Source organism: Bos javanicus, chromosome 3 (assembly GCF_032452875.1).
Source record: "Bos javanicus breed banteng chromosome 3, ARS-OSU_banteng_1.0, whole genome shotgun sequence".
Classification (NCBI taxonomy): domain Eukaryota; kingdom Metazoa; phylum Chordata; class Mammalia; order Artiodactyla; family Bovidae; genus Bos; species Bos javanicus.
The window spans coordinates 50183640-50210464 of record NC_083870.1 but is presented as its reverse complement, the minus strand read 5'-3'; the positions used below and the strand labels follow the sequence as shown (position 1 = coordinate 50210464).

At 47.2% G+C, this 26825-nt stretch overlaps 1 protein-coding gene across 7 annotated transcripts in view; it reads right to left on the bottom strand.

Moving 5' to 3' along the window:
- BCAR3 (BCAR3 adaptor protein, NSP family member) overlaps positions 1-26825 on the bottom strand; it is a 221575-nt gene that overhangs the window by 40687 nt on the left and 154063 nt on the right. Inside the window, exon 1 of one of the 7 annotated variants that reach the window (XM_061411155.1) lies at positions 14199-26637. The exons of the other annotated variants lie outside the window; for them this stretch is intronic. Coding sequence (XP_061267139.1) covers positions 14199-14282 — 84 coding nt within the window. The 5' untranslated portion in view covers positions 14283-26637. Of the gene's footprint in view, positions 1-14198; positions 26638-26825 lie in introns of those variants that run through there. 7 annotated transcript variants of the gene reach the window in all.

Below are 26825 nucleotides of genomic sequence, written 5' to 3'. Positions count from 1 at the left end.
AACATGATAAATTAATACTGGTTCAATGTCATTGCCTGGGAAATCCCATGGAGAGAGAAGCCTGGCGGGCTGTCCATGGGGTTGCAAAGAGTTGGACACGACTGAGTGACTGAACACATACGCGTGTATGTTACAAATGTTAACACGTATGTTAAGAGAGTAAATCCTGAGTTCTCATCACAAGGAAAACAAATACATTTTTTCTATTTTTTATCTACACAAGATGATAGATGTTCACTAAACTTACTGTGATAATCATTTCATGATGTATGTAAGTCAAATCATTATGCTGTACACTTTATATAGTTCTGTATGTCAATTATATCTCAATAAAACTGGAAGAAAAAAAAAGAACAGATGATCTTGGCCACCTTTCTAGACTTCTCTTTACTTGCATCTGTCTACATCTGGGGGTTTTAGTACCCACTTCACTGGGCTCCCTGACCTCATGTACCTGGCTTTTAAAAAAAAAACAAGGACCTGGCAGTGTGCCTAGCATATAGTATATACTCATATGGAACAATGTAGAATTTGAAGCCCCTTTAAAGATGCCTCTTAGCTACAAAAATAGAGTTGCTTCACCCACTAAAGAATTTTTTTTAAAAAGAATTATACAATCCATCAGAAGGTTTTAGAGATATCTGGTCTTTGAGAATTTAGCTCTAATGGAGTAAAAAAGCTAGGAGTTGAAACTACCAATTTCTACTCAGGTGTAGGTGTGTTTATTCTGTTCATTTCAGTTCCAAGTTAATAGTTGCTGGGTTTTTGAGTGCCACTAAATGCTTCCATCTGTGCAGAGTGACGCTGAGCACCTGAAAGAAGGCACCATCCCTTGGTGACATGTGTCTCCGTATGAACACACACATGCAGTTACTCCAGCCAGTCACACGTCCATAGCACCCAGGACAGGGAAGCAGCCTGAATGTGCAGGGAAGTTGTGTGTTTTGTGCGAGGGCTGAGGGGTCCTGGTACAGAGATGACATGTCCTGTGGGGCCCAGGCGGCTTAGTCATCAACATGTTTTTTTGTTGAATTTTTAAGATTGGGATGATTTTCCAGTCATTCATTCTATGATCAAGGTTGGGAATTGACTTAAGATAAAAAGGGAGGATGGACAGGAATGTGCACAAGAAAAGAGGAGCGAGGGACTGAAGAGGGAGGGAGGGAGTTTCTGGGCTATTCTATCCTAGTTTAGAACATCAGGCCACAACAGCCAGAAAGCTATCAGGCTCCCAAACAAAAGTCTCTTTCTTCTGCACAGGGATGATTTTCTCAGCTGAGGGAGAGATCCACAACAGTCCAGGCTGCTCGTCAGGTTCAACCAAACAACTCCACAGGTCACGTTTCTCCAGAAGTCTCATCCAGAAATTACGATCACAAACAAAAGTATCAGTCTCACTGCAAGTAAAACTGGTCTCATTTCTGAGCAAAGACCATGTCCTCTGATGGGCTGGTGAGAAACCCCTCTGGGTATGCCATGCACTGTCCCTAAGCTGGCTGGAGCCAGGGCAACACAGGCGTCCAGGTAAACAGACCCTCATCTGAAATGCGCTGAACTCCTGCACGTGATGATGTGACGGCTGCACCATGCAGATCCCTAACAAACGCTAGACACACGAAGAGGTGGCGCTCCCCCACCTTGGAAAAACGACACTGTCGATCACCTTTACTGGAGGATTCTGAAGCCTCACCAAGGATTGTCTTATAAAGTAAATCCACCTAAAAATAAGATACTTTGGAGATTTCAGAAACTCAGCACCTGTGAACCACTGCTTTGGGCTGAATTTTAAGCAGTGAGCCAGTTTATAACCACATTCCAAACTATATCAAGGGCTTTCAGAGATCCAACTGGTATTTTTACCATTGAAAACCAGCATAAATTGATCATGAAGGCACGGAATGAATAAATCCCAATTACTTCTGCACTCTTAACCTTAACCACAGCCTGAAAAACAAAAACCCACTTCTCCACCAGTTTCAGGCCCAACAATTTTTAGTACAAACCCTCAGCTGTTTCAATCCGAGGTAGAATGGAAAGAAACGGGATGGTGTTTGTGGCAATCCTAAGACCTTGAAATGAAACAATTCATATACTGGTTTCTGGGTCACCTTTGATTGACACTTGCTGGCTTTCATGGCTTGCCCAGAAATATTTTATTAGAATCCAAAGATAAGTGAAGAAAAGCCTGAATTACTAATCCAACTTTTCCCATTGGGGTGCTAGGTTAGACAAATACAATTTCTTACTCTAATAACTGACTAAAACCAAAGTCTCTACTTAAGAGAACACTTAATTTTGCAACTAAAAGTCCAAAGAGAAGAAATGTTAAATTCAAATTTTAAGTCTCCTATTTGGTAGGTAAAGCAAAGAGTGGCATGGGCAGTTGGGCATTTCGGCCTGGCCCAGCGCAGTGGTGGGCACACAGTGGTGGCCTGGCCAGTGGCTCAGGGACGTGTGCAACACAGGAACATATCTAAGGAGGGGCCCTTCATGCACAGCCATCGAAAATTTGTACACAACTGTTGCCCGGCAGATGGCAATAGAGTGTCTTGGGGAAGCGGCGCCTTATTCTAATTCACACAAAAGTATGCTACAAGCTAGGAGGGAAAGGCCCCGGGCTGTCCCAGGGGCCTCTCCGCCTGTTTGGTGTTGGGCTCTTGACAAATGGGGGTCTCTGGTCTCATTTGGACCCCTTGCCTCTGAGCCCACTCTTCTCAATCCGGAGATTAAAGCTCAGTGAAGCAGTCTTTGGGGGCAGCTTCCTAACCCACACATACTTCATCCTATTGGCCAGAGTTCTGCAGAAACAATCAGGTAGTCTTAAGAACTTGGTACTCACTGGAACACTGTGCCTTCAATGAAGCTCAAGGACTTCCCGAGTGTCCACTGTGCTCCTCCCAGGCTAGATTGGAAGGGAGACGCAGATGTGAGTAAGAAATACCCCATGGCCTGACCTGGGCTTACGGCCTCTCTGAGGAGACGAGACATCTGAAGGGAATGTACAGCAATAAATCACATGATGTCCTGCTGAAGTTCTCAGTGTTCTCTGTCTTATTAGAGGTCAGCGAGGGCCCCTGGATCCTTCTGAGAAAGGGATCAGTGGCAAAGAGATTTCTGAAACACTTCACTTAATTTGATGCTAATGTTCAAGTTCCTGGGTGATACAAATTTCTCTTTTCTAAAACCTAGAAAGAATCTAATCTTCAGCAAAGATTCTACAGATGGGTTTTGATGCTGTTTTCCCATTTTATAATTAAACCTGAGTAATTTATCACACTTTACATCAGATCCTCCAGTGCCATTAAAAACGGATTTGCAATTTGCTGTTAAATTAAGATGCCTTTATTTTTTTTCACTCTGGGTGATCTTCCTTTTCACAGACAAAGGATGAAACAGGGGTCATCAGATTCTTAACACAGAAAGGAAAATGCCAACAACACCCTCCCATCCCGCAGCCCCAGTCCAAGAGATTTCATTTTATTCATTATCAAACCTTATCAAAAGAGGCTCAGAAACCATGAATAAGAAACGTGAAGAGGATAGCTGTGGACCTCTGGGCTTATCAAGGTTCTGAGAAATTCCCACTAAAATTCTGCTTTCCATGTGTGTAAATGAAAAAGATTGCTTTCATTTTAACTTGTGCAGACTGGAGCCTTAAAGCAGCGTACCCACTAAGCAGGCAGCAGTAACTTAATCCTCCATTCCAAACTAATTACACTAGAATCATTCTGATTGGTACCCACGGCTCCCTTTGATGTTAAACTCCTGTTGCCTTTTATCCCCAATCATTCTCTGGGCAAGGTTCTCCCCCCACACCTTCCCATCCTGCTAGATCATGAAGCTATTGCTTTTGAAATTCAATTTCATTTTGATGAAACACCAAGGGATTGAAAATTATTTCTCACTGAAGGAGACTGATTTCGGTCTGAAAACGGCAGGAGGAATTCTAAGTGTGACAGAATGCAGCACATCCAACAAGAAAATGTCTCTTCCTTCCTTCAAAAGGTTACTCACAAGTGAAAGGACTCGCCCTATGCACTCACTACACTGTAAGAGCTCCACACCAGCCCCCACAACCCAGCCCAGTGGGTTTGCCCATCACGTTTCTCACCCTTTTGACAAAACATTATTTACTCAGGGGCTCACTCAGTGCTCAGCTCCAAGGGGGTCTCACCTTTCTCTGGTAATAGATACACTGAAACACGATGAGATTTTCAACAGGCCATTTGTTAACATCCGGCCCTGCCGAAAGCTGCGGCGGGTACCCTCGCCTCTAGATCAAATTTAGATGATGATTTCCTGGAGCAGACATCCAAGTAACCCCCGTGCGGCAGCCCTGTATTCTGGTTCCTCCTGGTGAAAAGTCGGATGTGCCCACACTTACAATGAAGGCTGGAGGTCCCTGGTTGCACTTAATCATTTATTGGGTCAGTGATATGAAGGGCTTCAAATAAAAGTCGAGTACCAGTTCCACTGATGAAAACCACCTCTAAACTGCTTTGCTGCCTTTAACCATGTCCTCAAGTGACTTCTGATAATAACCCCCTTTCTCACAGGGTTGGCACACAGGCTAAATGAGACAATGCAAGTGAAATATTAATCGCTCAGTCTGGCAGTGAGGTTCCATTCAGTAAGAGTAGTGCTTTGTTAACATCTATGGAGAATGAAAAACAGACTTCCCTGGCTAAGGCAGACCCAGGATAAGGATTTGGAGACCAACTGACCAGAGGTCAGGATGCAGAGAGAGCCAAACCAGAAAGCTTACCACTGGTAATTCAAGCTTGTTAATTCAACATCTTAACTCAAATTATGGGTGACCTGGAACACAGCCGTACACCAAATGGATGCCCTATTTGCTCTTAAATAAGAATATCAGAAAATAAAAATCAATTCAAATACAATCCTTTACAAAAACAAACAAACCCCAAACCCAAATTCTATCCTTTCCTTACTTCACCTCAAATGAATGAGGCATTACTGAATAAACAAAATGCATTGTGACTGAAAGACACTAGGAGATGTAACTGGCAGAAAAGTGAGATATACCAAACACATGGAGAAAAATTCAAAGACTCAGAAAGCCTTTCAGTGTGGGGTGTGGAATAAATGACTTTCCAAATTCTCTCTTTCCAAAATAGCACATGACTAACAACTGTCTCAAAAAGTGCATTATATATCAGAGCTAAGTATATAGTAGGTTTTCAGGAGAACTAAATGATTCATCACAAAATGGGTTTTGGCCAAGCATCAACATTATGGTTATGGTTTCCAATATACAAGTCACATGCATGCCACTTTAAAGGTATATATTTCTCTCAGAGGAATTCAAAGGTCTTGATACCCACATAACTCATCTAATAAGTTTTTTTTTTTTTTTTAAATACAAACACCATGTTAGATGTCATGGGCAGGATCAGGGAAACAGTAGCTGGACTTAGAGGGAGAAGACACCTGATACAATACAACTCATATCTCATGAATCATACAATGTCCTTGAAGTTAAAGAGGTAGTAAGAATAATTATATCTCACAAAAGAAAACATGACCAAGGCTGTGAATTTTCGTGACTCGCTTAGACTTTTGCAGTAAAGGATTGCCTGAAAACTAGAATCCAAGTCCCCCAAAATATACAAAGAACTAAACATGTTTAGTCTGTACAGAAAGGACGTGGGGAACATGAGGTATTGACATATACACAGGTTTGAGGTGTTCTCATCCTAAGATGACAGGTCACATATTCTTGGTTCAACTCCATAGAGAAATGAATCCAGACTCCCTCCTGTCTTATTTCTAGGTGTCTATTCATACCAACTAATTTGGCCTCAAATAGACATGCTCGAGGGGGAAAAGCACGCATCTGAAGGGTTTACACCATTTCACTGAAGAATAATAATAGCTGGATATTGCAGGGCACAGATTCTGACTCAACACAAGGAACAACTTTCTAGTAATTAGAGTCTTCAAATGTGGGGATGTATTTCCTTGAGGGTACAGTATACCTCCCGTCTCAGGAAATGTCAAATAGAAGGGTAGTGAAATGATCTCCTATGAAGATTCAGGGCCAGATGACCACTTAGGAAGTTACTGCAGAATTCCAAGCAGTAACAGGTAATTAGGGACTTTCCTGGTGGCCCAGTGGTTAAGAATCAACCTTCCAGTGCAGGGGAAGGAGGTTTGATCCCTTGTTGGGGAAATAAGATCCCACATAACGTCGGGGCAAATAAGCCCACGTGCCACAAACTATAGAGCCCGTGTGCTCTGGAGCCCACACTCCACAACGAAAGATCCCTCGTGCTGCAACCAAGACCTGTAAATTTTCAAAATAAAATGGTATTTTTTAAAAACAGACAATGAGACCTGGACTAGTGCAGTACTGGTGGCAGAGAAAGGAGGAAGGGGCACACGAGACAAGAGTTTAGGAGTAAAGTCATGAGGACTTATAACTGATTAGACATGGAAGATGAAGAGGGAGAAGAGACATGGGAGCTACTGGAAGACAAGAGTTTAGGAGTAAAGTCATGAGGACTTATAATTGATTAGACATGGAAGATGAAGAGGGAGAAGACATGGGAGCTACTGGAAGATGACTGAGCCACCAACTTCCAGCGCAGAAGCACGAGCGGGGAGCAAGTCTGCGGAGGAAGATGTACATCCGGAGCTGTCTGGATGGAGCGGCTCACCTCGTGTGGAGAAGGGCTTGAGAATCCTCAATGCAGAGGGGGTGTGCTGTCTCAAATGCCCCCCAAGATATGAGTTACAGAGGGAATATGAGAAGAGGGCTGGGGACACTGGCTTTTAAGAGGCAGGCTAGAAAGAGAAGCTGAAGGACAGGTGTCTTAGTCCCTTTTAGCTCCTGTAAGAAAAATACCACAGACTGAGTGGCATAAGCACAAAACATTTCTTTCTCACAGTTACTGGAGGCTGGAAAGTCTAAGATCAAGGCACTGGCAGACTCAGTGGTTGATGAGAGTGCATCCTAGTTCATAAATGGCCATGTTCCTGCTGTGTCCTCACATGGTGGAGGTGGAGAGGGCAAGAGAGCTCCCTTGGGTCCCCTTTATTTATAAGGGCACTAATCCCAATCATCAAAGCACCACCCTCCTGACCTAATCACCTCCCAAAGGGGCCACCTGCTAATACCATCATGATCAGGGTTAGGGTTTCAACATGAATGGGGGGGTTGGTGGCAGACACAAACATTGAGTCCATAACCCCACAGTATGATGGGTCGGGAAGGATCTAGGAGAAATAAGCAGAGTGCATTGTCCTAGAGGTTGAGAGCAGACTTCCAGGAAGGGATGGCCAACAGTGCCAAGTGCAGCAGAGAGTTCTAATAGCATCAGAACTGGACAGCAGCCACCGGACTTGGCGAGGACAGGCCGCTGGTCCGGTCAAGGGGGCTGAGTGGCCAATGGGAAGTGAGGCAGAGACTGTGTTAACTAGCTCTCTGGATGGAGGAAGCCAGGGACCAGGAAAGAAGACATCGAAATGGTGATTATTTTTAGAATAGGGAAGACTGGAGCTAAGAGGAAAGTGCTGGTAAAAAGGGACAGACTGAAGGTGCCTGAGGATTCTTTGGGAAAGGGGGTGGTCATGGGCACAGGTGGCAGGGCGGGCCTTGGTCTGGGAGAGGGACATTTCATCCTCAGAGGATGCAGGCAGGAAGTGAGAATCATGGATTCAGACACGGATAGAGCTGCAGCTTGTGGGGGCAGCAGTGGGGACGGAAAAGTATCCTGCCTGATGGTCTGAGCTGCTGCTGTGGAGTTAGAAACAGGATCTTATTATGCGTGTTAGAAACAGGCTTAAAGAGAAGCTGGAGGGAGGAAAATATGAGTGAGCTGAGCAAGGACAAGCAGAGCTGATGGGAGGCTTCAAGGACAACAGCATGAGTCAGGGGAGACTCTGGTTAAGCTCCCTAAACTCATCCTGACACGGGAGGCTGACACCCAACCTTCACCCACTCCCCGTTCTGAGTGTGCACTGGCTCCCCGCTGCCCTGTGCCATCTGTGTGCTGGCCTCTTCTCTGGCCTCATCTCCCTCCATTCCTTAGCTTCAGCCTGAAGTCCCGTGTTGATGTTCTTTTTCTCCCGGGGGTGTCTTCCTCCTTTAAGACTTGCCCAGTGTTACCACCTCCGGGAGGTTCCCTGACCCCAAATTGGGTTAATCCCTCTGCCCAGCATTTCACATTGTGCTGTGACTTCTCCCTGCCTCTGCATCACCATGCACCTTGGAGAGAGTTGCCTGCATGTCCATGTCCCTGGCCAGACACAGAATTGCTCCTTTAGGACAGAAACTTTCACTGTCTCCCCAGGACCCACAGGCCCTCGAGACACATGCTGGGCATGGAGGTGGGGAGAGTAGATGAATTCTGAGTGGGAGGTTGGCTCAGTGGTCCCTCAAATCCCAACTAGAATTAAACTAGAATTAAACAATGCTAGCCTTTTGGTTCTTTGTGTACATGTGCTTTTGTAAAAATGCACACATATTAGAGTGGACACTGGGCAGAGTTCTCCACACAAACTGAAAGACTGATCATAGCTCTTTCATAAGCTAGAAAAATAGGCCGTGACATTCTCATGGCCAGAGCCAGATCCCAACAGTAGCTCTGGGGCTGTGGACACGCCCTGAAAACCCAGATGTGGTCAGGGATGCTACAGGAGTGTCCACCCCAGGAGGCACTCCCCAGCTCTCCCCACCAGGACAGCCCAAGTCTCCTCTACGGCCCCCGGGGATGTCCAAAATGTGCATCAGCTGGAAGGCCCCACACCTGTCTTTGAAGACATCTTTAAACCCAGCACAGAGGCCTGAGCCCTCCGTGTACTGCCCGCTCGCACATGGTGCGTGATGATCTTTGTGGCCCAAGCACCCCCACTCACCAGCATCCTCCCCAGAGGCAGGCACAGCCTCATCTATCTGCTGTCCTGGAGGTACCGGCCCACTAACAAAATTTTCCCAGGATCCCAGTCTCATGTCTGCTTCCCACCCACGTCTCTCCAACAAAAACAAAGGTCTCGGCCAGGATCCAAGCTCCAGGGTCTGTGGTGCAGGGGGCTCTGAGACCCAGCCTCTGTCAGGCATGTCCTTCCCCTGGTACTGAAACCAGATTCCCGCAGCCTCCAGATGCCAAGGGAATACATTTAGTTTCTTTAAAAAAGCTGTGCTAGGCTTTTTTTTTTTTTTTTCCCCTTTCTTCCTTTGGAGGGCAGGAGAGATAAATGAGCAACTACCAACCACCACAAGCAGGGGCTGAGTCACTTAGACGTTTCCCCAGTGGTTTTTTCTGCCTCGCACAGCGTGTGCTGACGGTGCAACAGCCCCACGACAAAGGCAACTGAGGCTACCGTCAACACTGGGACGTATCAGCAGTATGCACGTGGTCACAATGGCAGACAGACAAGAGATGGGCCACAGGGACAATGAGCAGGACCTTCCCTCCATCGTGCTCACTCTGACACAGAAAGGCAGCTCCCAATGAAAGCAAGCTCTGAGGACCCAACTCTCCAAGGATGGGCAGTTGAGAGACCTCAGGCTATAATGTATATTCATAGAGAGGCTCTGGATACTTTTTTCAGGGATAAGGGAAATGAGCTAAAACAAAGCAAAATGCAATACCATGATTTAAGCACTTCCCACTACACGGAACTTCGTGGCTACAAAGACAGTCACACCTCCGTATGGGAACATTTATGCTTAAAATCCACTGCCTTCTAACAATAACTTCTTGTTGACTAGACCAGCGCCACTGGACTTAGTGACTGGTTAGCTGAGACTTACTGATTCATTTATCCTCTGATTCCCTATTCCAGCCTCCCTGTTGGTGTTCAGAAAGGTGAAATTAAAAGACACTTGCTACTTGGAAGAAAAGCTATGACAAACCTAGACAGCGTGTTAAAAAGCAGAGACACTGCTTTGTCAACAAAGGTCTGGATAGTCAAAGCTATGGTTTTTCCAGCAGTCAAGTATGGATGTGAGAGACCATAAAGAAGGCTGAGCACCAAAGAACGGATGCTTTTGGATTGTGGTGCTGGAGAAGACTCTTAAAGAGTCCTTTGGACTGCAAGGAGATCAAACCAGTCAATCCTAAAGGAAATCTCAACCCTGGATATTCATTGGAAGGACTGATGCTGAAGCTGAAGTTCCAATACTCTGACCACCTGATGCAAAGAACTGACTCAATGGAAAAGACCCTGATGCTGGGAAAGATTGAGGGCAAGAGGAGAAGGGGGCGACAGAGGATGAGATGGTTGGAAGGCATCAATGACTCAATTGACATGAGTTTGAGCAAACTCCAGGAGATAGTGAAGGACAGGGAAGCCTGGTGTGCTGCAGTCTCTGGGGTTGCAAAGAGTCAGACAGGATGAGTGACTGAACAACAACAAATTCTGCACTTGCAAGGTTAACTCCTGTCTCTGGTTCCCCTGAAGTTTCTTGTACAATCACACCTACCTTCCTCAGGAGCAGCCGTTGATATGCTGGCAAGTTTCAGCTCCTGTTCCCCTGCCTACATGCAAGGAGAATCAGAGACACGAGGGGCCAGAAGAAATGGGGGCTTGTCCCCATGGCCAGTCCCAGAAGCGGGCTCTATTGTGCTTCCCCCAGTTCCTTCTGCAGTTCTCTATGGACAGAAAGGTGGCCCTGCCACTGCCCCAGGAGGGAGACCTAGTATGTGAAGACCAGTTTTGTGTCTCCCTGAAGTCTCTCCTGAAAAGCTGAGGTTCACGCTATTCTTTCTCAACTGAACTGTTAACTGAAGTACTATCTGGGACAAAATTACCTTGTTCCACATTCAATGGTCTTCCTACGGTATTGGAGAAGGCTTCCCTGATGGCTCAGCGGTAAAGAATCTTCCTGCAATGCAGGAGCTACAGGAGATGTAGGTTTGATCCCTGGGTTGAGACGATCTCCTGGAGGAGGGCATGGCAACCCACTGCAATATACTTGCCTGGATAATTCCACGGACAGAGGAGCTGGGTGGGCTATAGCCCATGGGGTCGCAAAGAGTCAGACATGACCACAGTGACTTAGCATGCACAGTATTGGAGACAGGACATTGGGCTTGAGGCCACAGAAACCTGATTTCTACTCCTGGTTCTCCAGTAAACGATTCTAGGGCAGGGAGTTTCTCTGAGCCTCGGCCTCTCCCCTGTGGAAAAAGATAAACGATTGCCCTGCGTGACTCAGCTTGCCTTGAGACCCCAGTGAGATAACTAGTGAAGGAACTCAGAAAGCCTTCTGCAAATGGAACAAATGACTCTGTAGACTAACGCTCTAGTGGGAAGTCCTTCAAAGGCAGGAACCTGCCTCAACTGTCATTAATCACCCCCTGCCCCACCTAACAGAGTGCTTACACATGAAAAGGCTACAATATTTGACATTTGGGGATTTTCAAACTCGAATGTGCTCCAGTAATGTCATGGATCTGGAATATCTTCACGGCGAACTCTTTTCCACTGGGTATAAGCAAAAACATCCCTTCCTTTTCTTACCCGAGAGGCAGTAGTCTTTTGTGAAATGAGTGCCTTATGTGAACCCTTCTGGGCTGCTAAAGCCATGACCCTTGACATAGCCTCAACTCTGTGAGCACCAGCAGTGCCTGCATATCCTTGACTTCCTCTCACTCCTGGCCTCCCAATTAATTCCCTTCCAGGACATGTGTATACAAGTCCACATGAGGCCCTTAAACACAAATGAAATTCTGCATCATCTCTGCAAATAAAATCTTATTCCCTGAAAGCGCCTGTGTGTTTGGTCTCCTATGTGATGAAGGAGCTTTTATATTTTTAGTTTTCTTCCCATACAACAAACACTATTAATAACATTCTACTTTCTCCAGAGATGATATGGATTAGACCAAATGGAAAGTTACCATGGCTACTGCAGTGTTATTTTTGGTATGAGAAATTCATGCCAAGAGAAGCAGCATCCATGGTCAAGAACTGGAGCTTTATTTCCGCTTTGCTATCAGGCAATCAATCCCAATTTAATTTTGAAACTCTAATTACAACAGAAACTAATTATGAGTGGCAGGACCTGAAACCCCTAATTAAAGTGGGAGTCAATAAAGCGATGCAGCATTATCTCTGGGGCAACACTGGCAGGAGGAGGGATTTAAACACAGGGGCGTTTTCTTTCCCAGGTAACTAAGTAAAACAAGACAGGGAAATGCTTGTTTTAACAAGGGTCCATGGGGAACCTTGAGCTGGGTCTGAAGGTTTCAGGTTCTGGTGAGTGAGCAGATCAGGCCCCCTCCCTGGACTATGACGATGCTACAAACTAGGGGTGGGAGAGGAAGCCCAGGTGGGAAGGAAGGTGTTTCCATCAACAGTCAGTCACCAGGAGTGACCGTGGTGGGGAAACCAGAGGACAGTTACAAATATGAGAACTGGATCATAAAGAAGGCTGAGCACCAAAGAAGTGAGGCTTTCAGATTATGGTGCTGGAGAAGACTCTTAGAGTTCCTTGGACAGCAAGGAGATCAAACCAGTCAATCCTAGAGGAAATCAACCCTGAATATTCATTGGAAGGACTGATGTTAAAGTTGAAGCTCCAATACTTTGGCCACCTGATGTGAAGAGCAGACTCACTGGAAAAGACCCTGATGCTGGGAAAGACTGAAGGCAGGAGGAGAAGGGGGCAACAGAGGATAAGATGGTTGGATGGCATAACCAATTCAGTGGGCACAAATTTGAGCAAACTCCTGGAGATAGGGGAGGATAGAGGAAGCCTGGCATGCTGCAGTCCATGGGGTCGCAAAGAGTCGAACACGACTTAGCAAATGAACAAGAGCAGCCCCATGTTACTGTGGCCTGGTCCTGGAGGAAATAACTGCAGAGGAACAGGGGTCTCCAAACAGAATCTCACCATCCAGACTAGATATTTATGGGTTATTTCCTAATATACCAAATGCTGAGTTGCACTTTACTGAATTAGCAGACGTTGGCTTATGGGAGGACTTCTATTAGAGGGTAAACCTACTGCCAATCCCTGACGTGCACGATTCCCTCTGGGACCTCCTGGTCTATCTCTGACAGCTTTAAAATACTGTTAATGGCATGACTTCATCTGCCCCACACCAGAACGATCCATATTTAGGCCAGAAACCACATGGTCCTCATCACCCCCACTGGGCTCCAGGATAGAAAGGCGCTTTCAAATGCAGGAGGAAACACTTTTAACCTATGACTACTCACTCTCCTTCAAATCCCCTGACAAAGAGACAGAAACGAACTTTGCAGAATGGTTAGAAATCTACTCTGAACACTCCAAAAGGGCAGTAAGATATGAAGAAGCCTCTCCTCTTCTCAGTGTATACTTTTCTACAAAGGGCTCTTTCTGCCTTTAACAGGGTTTCCTGTTAAATTCTCCTGTTGTAGCTTTTTCAACAGCACCGAATAAGTCGGTCCCTCAGGAGAGGGAGCTCTGCTGTCAGGGTGGGAAGAATTCCTTGAGAGCTTTCTTATTCCTATTTCCTATGAATAAATGAGGTCCCCAGTCCTGCCAGGGCCAACAGGATTTTCCCAAAGCAGACAAGCGCCCAGATCAACGACAGCCTGTACCAAACAGGGTTCTTAAGTGTTGTCACAGGTGGGCAACAGAACAGAGGCTTGGTCTTGAAATAGTCAAATGAGGTTGTTTGAATATTTTTATCAAAATAAATAGTGCATTGACATATTACGCAAAACCTTGGATACTGATGTCTTGTAACAAAGGTTAAAAACGGGAGCAGTAAAAAAAAAAAACAGTTCTGAATGAGAAAATGTTTTGGAACATGACTTTAATTTGAAAGGAGATATTTGATGGTTTTTGTACTTCTATACGTCGTTGACATAAGGGAGGAGCGGGGCAAGTGAAGAGAGGGGCTCAGCCATCTCACATTTATTACGAACAAGGGAAGACAGGCAGAGACAGAGAGAGAAGAAAAAAAAATAGTCTTGAGCTACTTTGGTATAAAATTTCAGCCCAAGGAAATGGAAAGTCTCCTGAAAAACAGAGCTTTCTCGCTAAGCAAGACAAGGTGTCCCCTTCCGCGTGGCCCGATTCTGCTTGCAGGGAAGCTCACCACTAGGAGCTTGTGAAGATCCATCCATCAGAGCAAGTGTCTCTGATTTTAGAGCCAGTGTGCTGCCAACTTTTCCTAGTGCTTTCAAGCCCTCCCAGAGAACTTTAGCTCTACCTTATTTCTAACCACACCTACCTTGACTCCAAGGAAAGACCTGCGGTGATAGAAGCAGCACAGAGCGGCCGAGAGGGCATGGAAGGCATTGCATTCCTTAGGCATCTTTCAGTCTTCAGTCCCTGGGCCACACACTGTCTTTAGGGTTAACCGAGATGGGTCTTGCGGCTGACACCCCAGTCCTGCCGCAGCAGCTGTGCAGAGCAGGGAGGAGTGAGCGGCTCCTTCTCCCAGGCCAGGCTGGGACTTTCCCTCTTCGCTGAAGCCAATACGATCCACTCGCTCAATTCTGGCAGGCGGGTGTCCAGCCTGCCATGCACTCGGTGCCAGAAATCCTCATGTGACCAGACTCACTTTCTGATGAAATTCTAACCTCTCTCAGAAGAGGCTTTGGGCTTTAGCTGTCCCCTCAATTTAGAGACCCAGCAGAAATCATTATTCCCCCAGGGCTGAAGGCACCAGGCACTCTGCTCCTAGAGCTTGTGTCTGTTTGCCTGTCACCCCAGGACCTGGGAGTTCAAGGAGCACACATCACACCACTCCGTGATGAGAGAGAGGCTCCTTTGAGACAAGGACGGGAAGGCAACCTGGGTGTGACTTTCCCCTGGGAGCGATCCTAGCAGTCCTGAGAAACCTGGGACTCTCCCAGACCACCCCTCAGAACTGTTTATTTTTAATTAGGATGCTCCTGGGCAGCCAGTTTGCAGCTGATAACGCTGGCACAGCCATCACTATTGGCAAAGCAATATTGCCTTTTGGTGTTTAATTAGCAAGTCTGTCAGCAAACACCCTGAGCAGCCCTGCCCTCCCCACCTGGCCCTGCAGCAGTCTGTTGGGAGGATGGGGGACAGGCTGTGTGCCCTCTTTCGACCCAACTGTTTTTCTCACTCCCTTCCTTCACTTTAAATACTTCACTGTAACTGTTCACCCTGCCTAACCCAGATCCAAGGCATGAACCTCGCATCTAACACCACTGAGTGATTCTCCAGCACTTCTTAGGCCTTTATCCCTACCAAGAGCCCCCTTGACACCTTAGCGGAAAGGAATAGCTTTTCCTCTTTCATTCCAGTCATAGTGGATTCCCAACAAGTCTTCTTCTTCTTTTTTTTTTTAATCAAACCCAGATTTCTGCCTGTAGCACTTCCTCTCCTATGTTCCAAATATTAACTTTCTGTGGCTTCGGCCACTCAAAAATGGAATGTGTCCTGAAGCTTTCTAAAACTTCACACAGGCAGAAACTTGTAATGAGGAAGAAACAGAACCTATTCAGTCCAGAAAGGAACAATACCAAATGAGGCATGAGGGAGGTATGAGAAATATCCAACAGGATTAGCCTCAAATCCTCAGGAGGCCTCGGCCTTTGGACTAGGTCAAGTCAGCCTGTAAAAATAGAGGATTGTTTGTTCGATGCCTGGTGAGCAGCTCCTGTACTTGAATGAGGGCTCTGGAGAGTGACAGCCCTCACACTTCCCTGAAGGAGCAGAGGTTCAGCCTAATAAACACCTCGAAAAGGGCATGGAGCTGTCATCACAGAACAACCAGGGGGGCTGACTTCCTTTCTGGTCCCTCCACTTGCTCCCCCTCCCCCACCAGGATTCCAGGGCTCAGATGTGCTGCCCTGGGTCCTAGGAAGTCCACCTGAGACCTTGGAAGCAAATACCAAGGTTGGGAGGATTTGTGGGGTTTGGAGCTGCAGGGGCCCTTGGAGATGGTTCAGTTGGTGGGTCAATACTGTCCCCACAAGGTCTATGAACTGAACCTATGAGGAGGCATTTTCTCTGTGTGCCTTCATTTCCACTAGATGGGGTTCAAAGGGTAATAAGTCCACATGAGTGGCCAGGGCCCATGGCCCCAGCAGTTCTGTGGAGACGACTCATCCATCAGACCAAAGCCACCAGGAAGGTGTCCAGTCTGCACCTGCCATTCCTCTTTGGCTGGAATGAGTAAGAAACTCATTGTCAGAGTGAGAAACTCCTCCAAAAGGCTAGAAAGGGACTATTCTCAGCTCAGGAAAAAGAAGAGAAACAGCTCCTTAAATCCTTAACAGAAATTCAGTGAGATTAGTCAGCCAAAGCCTCTGAATTTCAATACCCTACCCCCACTCCCAGAAAGCGTGAATGAAGTGCATTCCTGAAAGAAAATGTACTTAAAAACACTCAGACTTATAAATTACATAGAATTATGTAGTCAGGTGCTCCAGGGCCAACAAAAGGCATGCAGGTCACTGCAGAATCGCAGCTCTTGTCACCTGAGGTTTTCCCTGTTTACGCAAAAAAAAGAACATCTCCAAAATGCACAAAGAATTGGTTCTGTCAGGATTAAAGAATGAGCTAATCTTATTAGGTAACTGTTTCCTAAGCACTTTTTATTTTTTTTGTTCCACACCAAAAATAATTTCTAAAGCAGCACTCAAAGGTTTTAATCAATTTCCTCTTGAAAAGGCCAAGGAGAGAGACTAAAATAACATGATGTTATTGCAACTAAAGATGATAATTGCATGAATTTGTAAAGTGCCCTTCACTGACTTGTTATGCTTTTAAAGTCTCCCATCCACACTGATCAATTCCCCCACATTCTTCCCACAATGATGATTCTATTCTAGTTACAAAGAAACAGAGGACCAGAATGGTGTGCCACTCATCAGAGAAAGGACCCGGAACTCCAGCTTGTGCTTTTGCCAGAACCTAGTATCTGATCAACAAATAGATTCTTCTAATGTCTTATAATTAAACTTGTCACACAGCTTCATGAAAACAGCTTGTGACCCGGGGCAGGGAGTCATTGTCTGATGATTCCCTACATGTGATTTCAATTCAGTTCAGTTCAGTCGCGTCCAACTCTTTGCGACACCATGAATCGCAGCACGCCAGGCCTCCCTGTCCATCACCAACTCCCAGAGTTCACTCAGACTCTGGTCCATCGAGTCGGCGATGCCATCCAGCCATCTCATCCTCTGTCGTCCCCTTCTCCTCCTGCCCCCAATCCCTCCCAGCATCAGAGTCTTTTCCAATGAGTCAACTCTTCGCATGAGGTGGCCAAAGTACTGGAGTTTCTGCTTTAGCATCATTCCTTCCAAAGAAATCCCAGGGCTGATCTCCTACATGTGATTTAGGACCAGCCAAATTTGTATTCAGGGCTTTCTAAACACCAGGCCCTTCTGGGGACAGGGGTCAGCATCTCTAATGCAACCCCAGCAACTGACAGAGGCGGGAGGCCGGGAGCAGGCAACACAGAGCTCTGGGAACCCACCATGCTCTCTAGCGCCCCCTCTGGCTTCCTGGGAGATTCACTACTCAGCACCAAGAAAAACACCTGTTTAAAAAAAAAGCCAGTGCTGGGCAGGCAGGTGAACCCTGGAAGAAAATACTCATGATCTCAGGTCAGATGCTGCCCATCCTGTCTGGGGAGAGGATTAGAGTAGACCAGAGGAAAGCTCCTGCACAAGCCATTCTTTCCTTGGGCAGCCCTAATACGAACCTGCCCTATTTAGTAACCATGGAAACAGGAGCTGCCTGCCAGTCATATTTCACAGACAAGGTTTCTTGCTGGCAGCAGCCCTGGGGCTGGGAGGGACTGAGAGGTGAACAGAGTCCCTTTCCCCAAGTGCCACAGTCCCCACTAGAAGATCAGCCTCCCTGTGAGGTAGGTGCCCTCTCTGACATGGAATGGCAGGGTGGGGTGGCGAGGTCTCTGAGGAGGAAGATATGTCTGCCAGGGACCTGCTTTTTCCTGTTTCAGGGCCACTGAGAACACAATGCTGCCCACACCTCCACTCCCCTCCCCTCCCTGGGGCCAGCCCAGAAGCAAGGCAACAAGCCTCACACACAACACACACCAAGGTGTTCTCAGTCACTATCAAGCAGCCCCGAGTAGGGTGACACTGCCCAAGATGGGCAGCAGGCTGTGACTGGGGGCACTGGTCCAAGGCATGAGGCCTGACTGGTCTCTGCCCACGGGGGACACACTCGGAACATCAGTCAAGAGATGAACAGCAGTCCACACGCTGAGACGCCTTCACCTCCCTGGAAAGATCTATCCCTCCTGGGTTTTTGCCTCCACTAAACCCCAGTGATCCAGCTCTCGGTGAACCAAGACAGCCCTAAGGAGCTAGCGTGTAAGGCGTTCCTCCTGGGGTAGTGGAAGCAGGAAGAGGAACCTGTACTGGCCCAATCCTAAGGACCCAAGGCCACCTTCTGCAGGCCCCGCTCCTGGGCTCGGGAAGCCCTGGGCAGGAAGGAGGCATGCTTATCAACAGCCCTGCTTCCCTGGCACTGGCCTGTCTGCGTGATTCTGATCACAGTAACCAGGAGGCGAGGGGGCAGGGAGGGGCCAGGGGTCTAGGAGCACCCACCCTCCATAGGAGCCACAAGGCTGGAGGAGAACAGCTGGGAAACCACTGAGGAAGGAGGCCCAAGGAAGAGGTCACCTCCTCCTCACGCCAGACTCAGCAGCTACACAAGATGCCAAAGACAGTTCAACACATTTTCCTATAGGCAAACGTGATTTAGTTCCTACTCCAAAAGGGAATGAAAACTGGACTTGGCGGGAGGAGGGCGGGAAGCGCCGGTCGAGTTCTTAGGGCTGCTTTGTGTGTCGCCGGCAAAGAGAGAGGAAGACAGAGGGTGCATTTACAAGCATCTGCTGTGCACATCTCTCTCTGAGGGTTCCCTCAGATTCCTCCAGGGGATGAAAGAGTATGGCTGTGAAATGGTCTCTATCCAGAAGCAGTATTGATCCGCTCAGCACATCAACAAAGAGACAGTATTCACAAACAGATTTCTCTCTCTACTGAGTCTTCTGTCCCCTCCACAAAGTTGGTTTCTCTAACAGGTACTGAAATTGTATAACTGATAACGTGAAGCACCATCAGGTGAGAGCACCCAGCCCTGACTGCCTTCTTGAACCATTGCATACAATCTTGTCCCATACATCCCTCCACCAACACCATCACCTATTTCCTGACACGCCCCCAGAAATCCTATATTAGGCAAGCTCAACTTTCTATTTTTAGCATTTAGGGAAAATTAAAAGAACATGCACGAGGCGTAATTCCAGCCTCTCAAACAGCAGTTTCAGACTTTCCGGCCGTCTCAGCCTTCTTTGAGAGTCTATGAAAACCATGGACCCTCCTCTCAGAACAAAAGGCACATATTGTGATGTTTAACATACAATTTCAGGGGATTCCTTGCCCTCTGAAGCCCATCCTTACACCCCTGGGAGTCTGACTCATTTGAGACGATCCGCCACCCACCTCCCAAGCTTCCTTCCACCCTACACTCGCTGTGTGGGCATTGCACGCAGAGCTCTCATTTGTTCTCCTGTCACTGTAGCTTGACTTTCTTCGCTGGATGCTTTGCTCTTTCCCCTTCGAGCAACTCACAGAGACCACAAAAGCCCCTCAGAGATTCCCCCACCCCCATGCAGAGTGCTGCGGAAATGGCCAGAATGCGCAAAGGCTCCAACCAGATCCAGCCACACTGGCTCCCATCTTGGCTGCCACTGGCTCGCCCCTCTCACAAGCACTTCTGCAAAATGCATCTGCCGAAACAGCTTCAGGACACAGCGCGTTTCAGGCGCTGCTGGGAGGTGGCAGGCTAGAGGGAAAGCAAGGGTGGGTTCAGGTCTTTGTTGTACCACTAGCAAGCTGGGTAACCACGGGAAATTTCTTAACCTCTCTGAGCCCTAGTTTCCTCCTCCAACTTACCAGTTTTTTTTTTTCTTTTTGGAGGATCAAGTGAAATAGGAGATAAAGAGCCTGGCAACACAGACTAGACACTCAGCCAGTGTGTGCTTTCTTGCCCTCCAAAGGAAGGGCTCACAAAACCTGGACCCCTAGACCATTCCTCCCTCAGGGCACACACCCAGCTGCATCCTGTCTCCTGGCCCTAACCCAAGGGGCAGGCTACAGGAGCCATGCCCTGCAAGGACAGTGTGGACAGCAAAGGCCTGAGCCGTTGACTGGCCCTAGCTGGTACACAGTAGCTCTTAAGACTTGAAGGCCAGGAAACAATGAGAAGGAGTTTAGAGCTTCTTTAGCCATGAGATATTTTTTAGCCTTCAAATTTTAAGATCACATATTAAAACTGCACATATGGTTTGAATCACACTTGCTCAGATAGCTCAGATGATTTTCTATGGCAGAGTCTCTGTCACTTGGGGAGTTGTTGGTTTTAACACACAGCATGTGAGTCCACAGCATCTGCCCACTTGGCCCTCACCCAGGGGGACTCCTGGGTCCACTCGCAACTACCACGCTCTCCATGTCCCACCACTGTCCCAGCCAGTCTGAGTGGGGGTCCCGGGGCCCCTCCTTTCCCACTGTCTCCACACCAGGTTGACTGCAGAGCTGGGCTTCAGCCTCTGTCCCACCCGGATGCCCTGCCTGATGCTCCTCTAACCTCCCCTACTGCCTGGCCTTCCAGATACTTGTCCTGAGACCAACCCTTCCACATGTATCTAGAGTCCCCAGAAGGGCCATCTCCCATGTGCCTCTTTCTTATTTTACCAGCCCATGTAATTGGGTACATGGATGCCAACCATTTCTAGAATTAGAAGTGTGTCTGGAACAGCCCTTCCTTGGATGCTGTGCCTGCCTCACCCCGCTGCTCTCTCTGGACATTCTTGGTCACCTCCGATTCTGCTGTCTGCACCTCCTCCTCACCAGCCCCTGAGGGCAGGATCACCAGAGTTACAGTGCATTCTTCCAAGGCCACACCCCTCAGAGAGGCTACCGAGGTTCTGAGTGGAGGAAGCAGCCACAAGGGATGCCTGAGAGGGCAGGAATGCTGGGGCAGAGGGCAGGGTCGGCACCAGGTGAGAGGTGCAGGCAACCTCACCTCATTCCTGCCTTGAACTGGCCAAGAAAACAGAAAGTGATCTTATTAATCTCTTCTCCTCTGGTTTCAAGCAAATTCCAGCCACCTCAACAAATTATTTCTGCAGGAAAACATCATTTCTTCATAGTCATAAACTGATCCTGGGGATCACTGGAGGGACATGCTGGATATTTATGCCTTCTGCCCAAAGAGCTATGAGAACCAGTCTAGACCAGGAGTTCTGAACCTCGGAGTGGGAGGGGGCTTCCATGAACCATTGGAAATTGTATACAAACTGTTGTATGAGTACCTGTTCAACCAGGGGAGGGGGCCATGGTTTTACCCAAGAGTCATGTGACCTAAAAATCCTCACTGATCCACAAAGACTTTTAGTGGCTTTTAAAGACGTAGCCTCTGAGGGTCTTACTTGGTCTACTTTCTAACAGAGAGACGAGTACAATGGATACCCTGGTCATCATGGACATGAGCAAAGACAACACCCCTGCCCTTGATCACCATGAGCGCAGTCGAGTCTTGGCAAGGCTGCAGTTGGTAAGAGGAGATAGAGAGCTCTGAGGCAAGCAGGGCCACCTTCCTTTCCGCTGTTGGAGTGACTTTAAATACCTGCGAGAGGAGGAGAGCTCCTTCCCCCAGCTGGCAGAAGGGCCCGTCTGCACATAATACTTAGCAAATGCAGAATAGCTACCAGTGTGACCTTCAGCAGCCCCTCTCCAACCACAGCCTTCTGGGATGCAGTCCCTCCCACTAGACTGTGACATCTTTCCACTTCTCAGCTGGGCTCTTCAAAGGAGCCTTCATGACCCAATATGCAAGGTCCTCAAGAGCCAGTATTCATACAGAAAACTTTTACCATAGTATCTGTTTAATACTCACACGAGGAGACACATGGGCTTCCCTGGTGGCTCAGAGGTTAAAGTGTCTGTCTGCAATACAGGAGACCCGGGTTTGATCCCTGGGTCAGGAAGATCCCCTGGAGAAGGAAATGGCAACCCACTCCAGGATTCTTGCCTGGAGAATCCCATGGACAGAGAAGTCTGGTGGGCTACAGTCCATGGGGTCGCAAAGAGTCGGACACGACTGAGCGACTTGACTCACTCACTTAGGAGACACATTATCTCCATTTCACATGTGAGACTGAAAAGTTCTTAGAGTTAATAATTAAAACGACTATGAATCAGAATGGCTGGCTCTATCGGCCGTGCTCATGGAAGCAGGGATACCACCTGGTTGCCTGGAGTATCTTATCTTGTGCAAACCCAAAAGGCAGAACTATAGCTGCTGCAACCGCCCTCTCCCTCCTACCGAGTGACCGATATTCTCGGCAACATAGACGCAGGTCTCCTCTGAAATAGCCCCGATCAGAGGTCCTCGTCATTACTGATGGGAAAGGGCAGGACATGCACAGATGGACACTGAGGCCAGAATCTAAGAAAAGCCAGAAGGCAGCAAAGCTGATAAATGGAGCGCTAAGACCGTCTTTGTGGTAAATGGAGATGCCAACTGTGCCCATTTTTCTATAGGAACAGGTCGACTTGGAGGGTGAGCTGTACCGGAAAGACTGTACTTATTACTAGCTTAGAAGTGACACTCAGACAGTCAACACTCGTGGAGACAACAGGTTCTTTCTGTCAGTGATTCAAAGCACAATACAACCCTTGGCCTTGTGTGTGTACCCAGAGGGGTGGGAGGACAGTGTGGAGGAAGGCAGTTACCAGGAAGAGCAGCAGGAACCCACCTGGACCATCCTCTAGGAACAACACACCAGCCTCAGGGTTAGGCCACTTGTGACAAGAGATGCAGGAATTTCTCCAAAGTCAAACTCTACAGGGGGATCCTAGCCCCTCTGCACCACTCCCTACCTCCCACCTATAATTTCCCTGTTAACAGTATGGATCTGATAATTAAGCTGGGAGGCAATGGATATCCAGCATATAAGTAAACCAGGAGGGAGACAAGCTAGAGAAAGGCAAGTATAGGACTTGAAAAGATCAAAACAAAAATATCTTTGTAAAACCTAGAATTCATATGCCAACATTTTATGTAAGTATCCTGAATAGACAGTGACAGTTAGAGACATAGCCTGGTAGATTCTGATCCTCAACATTCACGGGGGAAATGATGTAGATAGCAGACAGTGTTTATTACATTTAAAACCTTTACTCCATGGCATGTGTACTCATACTTGTAATGGTTGTGAGAGCCAATCAGGAAACTGAACACTTAATTCTCCAGGCAAGAATACCGGAGTGGTAGCCATTCCCTTCTCCAGGGGATCTTCCTGACCCAGGGACTGAACTTGTGTCTCCTGCTTTGCAGGCAGATTCTTTACCATCTTAGCTCCAGGGAAGCCCCTAATGGTCCAGGAGTGGACATGCGACCTAAGTTAGACCAATCAGAGTCCTTCCCTGGGATTTTTCAAATCAGAGCAGAGGGAGAGGCCCACTTTTCCTTTTGGACCATAAGTTTTAAGTTTATAAGCTCAGAGCAGCCAATAGCCATGTGCCCCCAACTACACGGAGGAGCTGATCTGAGAGAATGCAGCCAACATGCTGAGAGAAGCAGATGCAAGGTCTCAGAGTCCAGACGTGTTTTCCTTCCCCAGAACAATCAACCCAGGACACTCCACCCTGCCCCTCCCAGTGATAAACTTCCTAGCTCACATCATCAGTTTGACAGTTTATAGGTTCACCTTATCAGCGTAAGATTAGGTGAAACCTGAGAGTGAAATATAACACATCTGTGTTGGGCTCCGCTAGAGTTCACATGTATAAGACGTCATCCCTAAACCTGGAAATGTTAACAAGGAGTCAACATAAACTGATGTTACATGGAAACATGTACGACATATGCCCTAGTAACAGGGTGGTACACTCATGTTTTAGTGATGGGTGGAAATTAATGGTGTTTCACGGCCTACTCCGAGGACACTCCATTATAGACACGAGTTGTCATGAGTTCTCAAGGATGAAGCTGGCATGAGTCTGCCTGTAGGAAAAGACAGAGGACTCATGGAGTTGGAATGCTGTGTGCCACTGAGTGTAGGCGTGAGGTTTTGCTCCCAAGCCCACCATCCCTCCCAGGCTAGGGGGAACCGCTAACAAACAGCCCACTCCATCCTGCTTATACAGGCAAGAGCAGCATCTTAAGATCCCAGAGAACATTTCCAAAGGCTATTCTGTTTTGTAGAAAGCCTGAGGACCTGATTCAGAGGTAAAGGCTGAGACATTTCTTTACAAAGGAGAATTTTATCAGGTACGATGGATTACCTGGGAGTGCAACTTCCATGACTTCTAGGTCAAAAGAAAGAAAATGTACAGCAACCCCAAGTTATATTTAGATCTTCCGAATGTGTTCCCTAGGTCGTCCTTAGGTGGACACATCCTGGAAGGAGCCCTGGTGCCCAGGTTGTGTGGCCCTATGGGGTTTCCTTTGCCCACTGCTCTTATTCTATTTATCCCAGTGAGAGGCTCCAGCTCCAACTCCGTCTTCAAGCATCCAGCTACTCAAACACTCATTAAAATGATCTGTGTCCATGTCTGGTGACCTCAGGACCCAGGTCTCAGTCACTGTCATCATGCCAATACCTAGCACGGTGCCAGAACATTTGGAGATAGCACAGGCAATTCTCAATCTGGATCCACAAACACTTTGGAAGTAAGATGCTCAGTAAGTGTGTGTGCGTATTTGCAGAGATGGGTTTCTTATTCATCAAATTTGCAGAAATACTATTAACTATTTGGGACCCCCCCCCCAAATAGTTAAGAATCACAGAGGTACAAGATATGACTTGGCACAGGGGGGGATGTGGTCCTCGTTGGTGAATCTGCCTTGCCATCCCTGTGGCTGGATTAGGGCTGGTTGTCACTTCGGTGTTGAAAAGCACTTGCCTCTCTCAAACTGGGAACTACCTGGGTTCCCAAACAGGAAGAGGCTCCCAGGACACAGTAATTCCCAGCTCCCACCACCTGTGCTCTGTGTGAGCAACCTTGGAATGCTTTGCAAACCAGGAGAGGAGAGGACATGGCCCTGTTGTGCTTAGGCTCCTTCCAGGAAAGACCATGGGAAGACAGAGGGGCAGAGACTGGATCTGATGGATGCAGCTGGACTCCTTTCAGAAAGCACCCAACTGGGCCTGTGAAAAATAAGGATCCAGCTGGGGACTGGTGGCCACAGGAAACAGGCCATCAGCTTCATCATTTCTTCTGTACCAGAAGCTCTTTTGAGAGTGTGAATGGGGCTTTGTGTAGTCAGTTCTCATCCACGGGCTAATAAATATGTGAAACGGCCTCTCAGACCAGGTTCCTGCAGCCTGGACACTGAGGTCATTCAAGGAACAATTAGATGCCATCTGGAGAAAGCTGGGACTCGAAGGGCAGAGTGGCATGCTCTGGTTCCCAGGGTGTGACACATCCTTATCTTCACTGACAGAAAGGATGAATGGAGTCAGCCAGCTGATCCATGCTGGGAGCAGAGAATGGGCAAATACATAGCAATGAATATAAGCTTAAGGACCAGGGGAATGTTCACATTCAGCCTGCCCCAAGGAAATGTACCCCTTGAATGCATTCACACACCCAAGCTGAGTATCTTTGCCATGAACCAAGCTTTTACCTCACCAAGATCTAGGATTCCATGGTTTTAATATAATGCAATTAAAGTACAACAGCAACTGCTGTGGCCCAGGTCCTCACAGTATATAGTGAGCAATGACTTGATTGCGTGAAATAGAGTTAGTACTTACTGAGGCTTCACAGTCCCATTGTAAAAAAACAGGCGGACAACTGTGAACCCATATTTCTGGGATACAGTCTCGGTTTTTTCTTATTTTTACATGAAAATTTTGGCCTTCCCTGGTAGCTCAGATGATAAAGAATCCGCCTACAATGCAGGAGACCCAGGTTCCATCCCTGGGTTGGGAAGATCCCCTGGAGAAGGGAATGGCAACCTACTCCAGTATTCCTGCCTGGAGAAGTCCATGGATAGAGGAGCCTGGTGGGCTACAGTCCATGGGGTGGCAAAGAGTTGGACATTAACACTTCTCTATTTATGATCAGTATTTTAAACGTAAATGCAATTGCTGAGCAAGCTGGGTTTAAAAAAAAAAGCATAGCTAGAGAAAAAAATATGGATTAAGATAAACAGTGATGATTTTTAAGTGTTTCTGCAGCTTTATAACAGCTCAAGTGGCAGGAGGACAGCAGGGCTCACAGTGGTCTCAGGGCCCACAGGGGCCTCTCAGAGAGTCCATGAGGTCAACACTATTTTTGTAATAATATTGAGACCTTTTTGCCTTTTTCACTGGGTTGATATTTATGCTGACAGGACAAAAGCCATGATGGGTAAAACCACTGGGACCGTAGCAGTAAGCAAGGGGAAGGCACCAACTCTTCAGTAGTCATTGTGTTTCTTGACCACCATGTTTTTTTAAATTTCTTTTTAAATGTGAAAAGTTAAAAATATACTACTACTTTAAAAAAGAGCCAGTTTCACTTAAAGAGTCCTTGATGAAGCAGTAAGAATCACAGTAGTTTCCCCTCATGTGCGGACAATGTTCCAAGACCCCCAGTGGATGCCTGAAACCACAGACAGGACCAAACCATATACATGTACATACACACACACACACACACACACACACACACACACACAATGTTTTTTTCATATATATATATATTTTTTAACATACTTATGATAAAGTTTAATTTATAAATTAGGTACAGTAAGAGAACATCTAAATTGCCAACACGACTAGTCTTGTGCTTTGGGGCCGTTATTAAGTAAAATAAGGGTTATGTGAACAAGCACTACAATA